Here is an 8,655-nt window from a genome sequence, read left to right as displayed (position 1 = left end):
TTTTGATATCCGCTACAGTGAAAAGCATACAAATCCCTTTTTACCCCGTTTATGCCCCTGTAGCGTTTTATACGCCACTGGAACAGAAAAAATACTTGCAGATTCAAAATTAGCAAACTCTCAGCTTTTCTGGTATATGGGACATAAAGTTTTCTTCAATGAGCAAAAACATTCTTTGGCTCACCCACTATTAGAGTCATTTTGTGTTTGTTTTGTGTTATTTTCTTTGTGTAGTCATTATCCTTAAGGTTAGAAGGCACCCTCAAAATAATATTTTTTTTCAAAAACATTTTCAAGAAAAACATGTTTCCTATATAATTCAAGTGTGCTCTTTCCATTGCTGCCACTAAAAAGTATGTCAAACCACTTTAAAACACTTATAACTTGGACTGAATGTTGGCCACTTCTAGAGACAATATGCCCGAGATATTGATCGCTGCCGGGGGTATGTAAAAACAAGGCAGCCGAACCTGTAGTAATTGCTGCTAAGAAGGCAAACAGAAGGTCAGCTGCACCAGATGATAATACATATTCAAGTGGAGGGTTTTAATAATACATATTCAGGTGGAGGGTTTTAAAAGGGTATGAGACAATCCATCTGCCCATAACTGTAAAGAAATCATCCGTTTTCTATTCCCAAACTTTAGGCAACTTTTCTCATTATTTGCTTTTTGTCAGTGTTTTCAATCTTTAAAACGCTGTCATTTTGTCAATTTTAAAGATATCGACTTGAAATTTTGTATGGCTAATCCTTGAAACCTAACTAATGTATTTATGGTCTCAGAATTTTTTTCTCTGTGTACGGGGTCCTACCCATGATCCAAACTCCAACCTGATTTCGCATATATGACTTTTTGTCTCTTTTTACCTGAATAAAAATCATAATTGAAAAACCTGCTTCCATATCGTCATGATACACACTTTTTGACACTATAATAACCACATTTAAGGAAGATACACTGAGACTTTCATCAAGATGTTTTGCATGAGAAGCATGACTTCGAAACTACATTCCGATTCATAAAATGAGAACCCTATGTCTGGTAAACAAACCATACCATTGGATTTGTCTTGAAAAACTACACCAGAATATGACTTGTTCAAGTTTGTAACACTATATATAGATGGGGGTCTCTCCGAGGGTGCCTTTTAATAGAATGTTATATACTAGCTGTGTGATTGGTGAAACCTGGTAGATTACATGACAGATGATGATGTATTATTACCCTAATATGATTGAGTGATATTTTAGGCCAAAGACAATGTCCCTGCATTAAAGATTATAATGTGTGACTTAGATGCTGAGACTGATCACAGAGATATATCTACAGCATACTCAAATATGGAACTGGTTTATTTGTGATTAAGTGAGTATAAGTCTGCTTTAGAATTTTTGACCTTCAATATTTGGAAATCTGTGCATCGAGAAACTGCAACTCATTTTGATATTACTGGCTGCTACGATAATGTTGGTAGTGCATATAACTCCTTGGGTGACTATAGGAAAGCATTAGAATATCACACTAAGTCTATGGATATGAGGAATGCCGTGTATGGAAAAACTGCTACTCATTCTGATATTGCTCGCAGCTACAATAATGTTGGTAGTGCATATAACTCCCTGGGTGATTATAGAAAAGCATTGAAGTATCACACAAAATCTTTGAATATGTGGAAGGCTGTGTATGGAGAAACTGTTACTCATTCTGATATTGCTGACAGCTACAATAATGTTGGGGATGCATATAACTCACTGGGTGACTATAGATCAGCATTAAAATATTACACCAAGTCTTTGGATATGAAGAAAACTGTGTATAGAGAAACTACTTCCCATTCTGATATTGCTTGCAATCACAATAATGTTGGTAATCCATACGCCTCACTGGGTGACTACAGAGCAGCATTAGAATATCACTCTATGTCTACGGATATGAGGAAAGCTGGGTATGGAAAAACTGCTACTCATTCTGATATTGCTCGCAGCTACAATAATGTTGGTAGTGCATATAACTCCCTGGGTGAGTATAAAAAATCATTGAAGTATCACACCAAGTCTTTGGATATGTGGAAAGCCGTATATGGAGAAACAGCTACTCATGCTGATATTGCTGCCAGCTACTATAATGTTGGTAATGCATATGACTCACTGGGTGACTATAAATCAGCATTAAAATACCACACCAAGTCTTTGGATATGAAGAAAGTTGTATATGGAGAAACAGCTACTCATTCTGATATTGCTGACAGCTACAATAATGTTGGTAATGCATATAACTCACTGGGTGACTTTAGAAAAGCATTAGATTATTACATCAAGTCTTTGGATATGATGAAAGCTGTGTATGGAGAAACTGTTTGCCATTCTGGTATTGCTGGCAGCTACAATAATGTTGGTAATGCATATGACTCTCTGGGTTACTATAGAATAGCATTAGAATACCACACCAAGTCTTTGGATATGAAAAAAGCTGTGTATGGAGAAACAACTATTAATTCTGATATTGCTGACAGCTACAATAATATTGGTAATGCACATCACTCACTGGGTGACTATAGAACAGCGTTAGATTATTACACAAAGTATTTGGATATGATGAAAGCTGTGTATGGAGAAACTTCTACTCATTCTAGTATTGCTGGCGGCTACAATAATGTTGGTAATGCATATGACTCTCTGGGTGATTATAGAGCAGCATTAGAATATTACACCAAATCTTTGGATATGAGAAAAGCTGTGTATGGAGAAACTGCTACTCATTCTGATATTGCTCAAAGCTACCAAGGCATTGGAAATGCATGTCGCTCGATGGGTGACTATAAAGCAGCATTAGAATATTACACCAAGTCTTTAGATACGAAAAAAGCTGTCTATGGAGAATTTTCTTCTCATCCTGATATTGTTGGCAGCTACGATAATGTTGGTAATGCATATTACTTCTTGGGTGATTATAGAGCAGCATTAGAATATTACACCAAATCTTTGGATATGAGGAAAGCTGTGTATGAAGAAACTGCTACTCATTCTGATATTGCTAGCAGCTACAATAATGTTGGTAATGCATATTACTCCCTGGGTGACTATAGAGCAGCATTAGAATATCACACCAAGTCTTTAGATATGTTGCAAATTATGTATGGCAAAAGCTCTACCCATCCTTACATAAAATATGTCATGAAAAATATCGAAAACACTCAGCAAAATATTCAGGCCAGACATGCTTGTACATTCATGTAATTATAAAAACATGCAAAGATGACATGCAATACTTATAGCAGGGTTTATATATTTTATGGTACTTTTGTAATTGTTTATTAAATTCAGATGCGATATTACTATTATTCATATTGTGCAACCAAAACTTAATGATAAAAGTTGATGTCGCACTCATATTTAATATACTTTTATACAACACTGGCATCCTCTTTTTGGGTCATCTATAAAACTAAAATGAAGATATATTATAACGATTTATTTAACTTGAAAAATTAGTAATACTCGCCACTTTATATTCCTTATCAATCTCAATATCAAGTGATATATTAACATAACAGTGTTGAACTTTTAACTTTCTCATAATTTCTACATGATTTGTATGATATCAAATGTTTGGTAAATATATCTCCCTGATCTTTCCCTGATAGTTTTTACATTGGATTCATAATGTTAGCAGCACATGCTAACATTATGTGCTGAAATAGCTTAACTAATCAGAAAATGTTAGCACACCAGACCAGACATTGTTGAGTTCAGTTGTGATCATTCTGCTTGCACTGTACAGAACCTTGATTGTCATGATTGAGCTATGCCCACTTGGCAAGGTTTGGTTCAGTTTATGTGTGACCTCAGCTTAAGAGTACAGAGCTAAATATAAAGAAATAACAAGTGATAGAGGTCATAAACTAGCAGCATATATGACTCACACATTACTTTGTATGTAGTTCAGTACCAGAGGCTATATGTCTCCTGGTTATGAGAAGAAATATTAGAGCATGTAGACTTGATTATTAATCTATTACAGGCATGGGCAACGTGCTGCCTTTAGATCACTGCCGCCTTTCTGATGCTTCAATGTGACCTTTTTGTTGCTGGCTAAAGGGAACAAATGGAATGTATTTTTTAATCTGAATACTGCAAAAATAGATTGTCAGTCTGGCATTATATAGAGGTTGCTTCTCACTTTCATGAAATAATGCAGCATAATAGGCTATCACTGTGCTTTTCCTGCAGAAAAATAAAAGCCCTTTTTTGCTTGGGTAATCCCCTCCAACAGTTCCTTTTCACAACAAAATATCTAGCAACTCTGTGGCAGTGAATTTTCAGGTGCAGCAATGGCAAGTGCAACAAAGAAATCAAGGCATTCAGTGGGTGAAGAAAATCGTAAATTCAGCAAAGAGTGAACCAATGAATGTCTTATGATGAAACTGCGAAACAGCAAGGTTATGTCATGTTAGAATGTTTAGACATCAAAAGACTATAAAAAGCAATGCAAAGACGCATTTCAATGCTAAACTTAAAACAGTATATGGACAGATGTTTAGCCCTTCTGCAGGCATAGTGATAGGCATAAGGACGATAATGGGTAGAGCAACTATTATGTTGCCACAAGATCGGTTTTTATAAATTTATTTCCGGGTTGCTTATTGCTGCTTTTGTTTTAATTTTTTTACCAATAGTTAAGTACAATAGATTGGTCTCTATTAGCAACCAAAAATAAATCATTTAGTAAAAAAGCGATCGTTTTTGCAATACAAAACAAACAAAAATTCAGAAAAAAAACTTCTGTAAATAAAATTTGGCATTTTGTTTGTAGCTTGTTTTTGCATTTGTTTCTGCTTTCTGAATGTTTCTCCAGAGTGCAAGAATTTTCTTTTACTGTCATGGCAACCTCCAAACAAAGTTACTCACGCCTCTCTAATGTTGCAAGAAGTAGTAGTGTTAGTACTAGCAGTAATAGGACGATATAAGCTGATTGTGATAACTTCTTAGAGTTAGTAGCCAGAACTAATGGTGACAGTGAATCTGGTTCAGATTGTGACAGGGACGATTTTGCATCAGAATCTGAGAGTGAAAGTGGTGAAGAAGCTAGTAACAATTTTGACAGTTTTGATGATGGAGGTTGGATGGGAACAAGAATAAGCACATGATGTCAAGACTGCAGTGTAGGCCTTTGCAAGGTCAAATGCTTCCAAAAGTACCATAGCTAGAGAAACATATATATGAAGAATTAACTTGAAACATGTTTATTCGTATTTACCTGTATCATAAAAACATAATAGGCTACACTTATACAATATCATAAATAAAAGTGTATAAATTTTTTATTTTAAATCGACTTGCAAAAAATTAATTTGTCCAGGAAGGTCTAAAAAAACATGCCTGCGAAAGGGTTAATGATGCTAAAAAGGCAAAAATTGAAACAATGCTCAGCAACAGAAGAACACAGAGAAAAACCATGAGGATTTCTTCTGAAAGCAGCCAAAAGGCCACTTTAGCAAGCGTGATGGTACATGTAGTTTACCAAATCAGCAGGTGCAGAAAGCCATTTCTGGATGGGAAGTTAATCAAAGAGTATATTGAAGATGCAGCTGATGTTACAAAATTTGATGAAAACCAAGAAAACTTAAAAGTATACCTTCTCCTGTCATACAGTAGCTCATTGAACCGAAGTTTTAAGTCAGGATGTGCAGCGAGACCTATTCAAGACGAACACTTTCTTTTTAGTGGCAATCAATTGGAGGCGGCGTTCAAATCGAGGCTGGTGTTGTATTTTTCAAGTGGCTCGTCAGAATTTTGAGAAGACAGATTTAGCCCTTTTACGGGCGAAGCTGGTGTCGCCTATATTTTGCCCTCTTATTCCGGTGGAACAATATTAAGACTTTTGGATGCAATAAGTCTGCTAACTTACCTCCAACTTCTCAAAGATCTCTAAATAAATATGCATCGGGAAGTTGAAAATGCTTTACCAGTTCTTATCTATTGCTTGCAATTAGCCTGCAATGATATTATAGCCTGTGTCTTGTTTTGCAAATCGTTAGAGTTTTCAATTTTTTATTCCATTTTACATTTGAAGGCATATTTTTATTTTACATCTATATTTACCAATGTGCCATAAAAGCTCATTGCACTCATTGATATGTTTGCTACAGTTTGCAGCCAAAACTAGCTTCTAATGTGCAATAGAAGAGCAGTTACGAGTATTGATCCATTGCAAGCCGTGTTAAGATAACCGCAAGGATGCTATTAAAATATGCTATTAATCTGCAAATTTGTAACTTATATAATGATCATCTATCAAATGCAACAGAGATATAGAGGATATACAGATTCATTAATAAGTGACATAAACCAACCATACTTATATTCCATCCATAAACAAGAATTAATTTTTTTTAAACAAAAATATTTGCATCACTTGCTTGAATAGCTGCGTACTGATTGTTGCTTTCAATAGAACGAGCTTCTTCCAGTTGTCCAATATCTTCCAACCACCATGTCTTCTGACCTCAATTATTTTCTGCACAGCTGAACTAGCTGATATTAAATAATCTATCAAATATCTAAATAATTTGTTGGCAAAGCAAAACTTTCATGGGTTGCATTTAGTACAAATGCAATGCGTAAAGGCTTTACTCGCTAAACGGAACCTTCACCCTAAAAGTAGTCATTCATCTACCATCGTAAATGTAAGCCAGTTTTTATATACATGTACTTTAAAGTATCAAGACCGCCACTAAACAAGGAACTACTATTATCCTGATACAGCTATTAGCTATTTTTATGTTGGTGCTTGCAAAGTTTCAGCGAAAAACAAATGAAAAGCTTTGGAATGGGACAACGAGAGCATTAATTGTTATCGATATAAACGATTCATTATTATCACAATTTTGTGGACTCTTTGCTACTGGTAAATTGATATTATGAATTCGTAAAGACCAAATAGTCTCAAAGTGGCAGCCAAATAAAGGTGGCGTTCAATTAGAGAGTGGTGTTCTATTTTTCAACCCTTTTCTCAAAGTGGCGGTCAAATAGAGGTGGCTTTCAATTGAAGGTTTGGCGGTATGTTTCATAGCGGCAAATTGAGTCCATTCTATGATTGGCTGTGTGAATGGTTTTTGCAGTTTGTTAACGAAAGAGATAAAAATATGGGATGAATCCACTTCTCATAAAATTCCACTGCATTCTACATCAGCAAAACCTGGCTGTTAGGGCAATGAAACTTGATCATGTTGTATGTTGTTATCAAAGATGTTGTCAACATCTACGACAGAAAAAGTTGAGAGATTTTCAGTTTTGCCAGTTTCTCAATGCTATCAAATCAGAATTTAAAGATGTTTCATATTTCGCTAAGGTACGCTGGTTATCAACGGGAAAAATGTTACTGCGAGCATTCATATAAAAAATCGTATATCAGGGTAGTCGTATCCTGATGGTGCGCTGCATAACTTGTAGTAAAGGACTATCTAGGGCACTTTCTGATTGTAAACAAAAACCTCAAAATATTCTTCGTAAAATATGCCAATGATTCCGTTGGGATGCTGTATTGTTATAAAAAATAAAAACTTTATTTATGAATATTTTGCTAGCCTCAAAAAAGGTACACTAAAGCCCGTAGTAATGAGTCATTGCTTGAATACAATTAATCGATAGAAAATCCAAGTTCGGAGAAAATTTATTTCTAGTGTTTTATCTATTAACAGCTTGGTTTCATTCACTGCTACAAGCCAAACGCAATGACCCAATTATTCTCCTATTGTGTCAGGTATGTTTTCATGCTTTCAACTTTGTTGTATTTAATAGCAAGTTACCTGCAAACATTCATAAACTTTGCAATATATTCCTTTATAATATTACATTTTTAACAAGACGATTGAATTTTAATATTAATCCGAATAGCTACAAATTTCAATGTATTGAATAATTCTGAAAACCTTGTCGACAAATCTTACCGATGAGCTCCAGAGTTAGTCACTTGGATTCAGGAGGAGATAACACCGACTAACTTGTTACCTTATTGATAACCAGTACTTCAGCAGTCCAGTAAACTATGAGAGACCATCATGTGTGCCAATAAAGCACAGAGAATCACTATACCATCTGCCTAATAATTCTAAACTAATGGAAGGTGAACAAGTGGCACACATGGTAGTGATGCAGGATGCTCTGAGTTCAAATCCTCTGTGATGGAATATTTTTTCAAATTTAAATCCGAGTTTTTATAAAGACGGACATGGTTCTCATTATAGTAAATATTACAAGTAGTACTCATCAGTTACATTGTTGTTGACAAATTTGATGGTGCTTCATATATTTAGAAACCCTTGTTCAGTAGCGAGCGCAGGCCATATTGTAAGCACTCACCTCTATTATACACGCTCTGGTTAATAAGTATTTACTTTGTTATTGTTACCTGCTTATCTTTGTCAAAGCGTAGAGCATCTCCTTGCTCCAAATAATTCCTACGCAACAAGCGTTCTGATAACATGTACACCTACAGGAAATCAAGGTCTTACCAAATGATGGGGTCTACATATTTGTATTGATTACAAGTCCTGGGGTAGGCGTATAGAATCAGAAAGTGACCAAAGAAATAAAGATAAGCTATTCATCCTGCCAACAAATCATGCTAGTCCAACTCTCATGTCAACGAGCCT

At 35.3% G+C, this 8,655-nt stretch overlaps 1 protein-coding gene across 1 annotated transcript; it reads left to right on the top strand.

Annotated features, from left to right (window-relative positions):
- The first annotated feature begins 417 nt into the window (after positions 1 to 417).
- Positions 418 to 5,148, top strand: LOC137398202 (tetratricopeptide repeat protein 28-like). Its single transcript, XM_068084308.1, has 3 exons — positions 418 to 445; positions 1,389 to 3,056; positions 4,991 to 5,148. The coding sequence occupies exons 1-3, from the start codon at positions 418 to 420 to the stop codon at positions 5,146 to 5,148; spliced, it is 1,854 nt and encodes a 617-aa protein (XP_067940409.1).
- The last annotated feature ends 3,507 nt before the right edge of the window (positions 5,149 to 8,655 follow it).

Source organism: Watersipora subatra, chromosome 6 (assembly GCF_963576615.1).
Source record: "Watersipora subatra chromosome 6, tzWatSuba1.1, whole genome shotgun sequence".
Classification (NCBI taxonomy): Eukaryota; Metazoa; Bryozoa; class Gymnolaemata; order Cheilostomatida; family Watersiporidae; genus Watersipora; species Watersipora subatra.
Note: the sequence above shows the minus strand (reverse complement) of the source record. Positions and strands in the feature narration are given on the sequence as shown.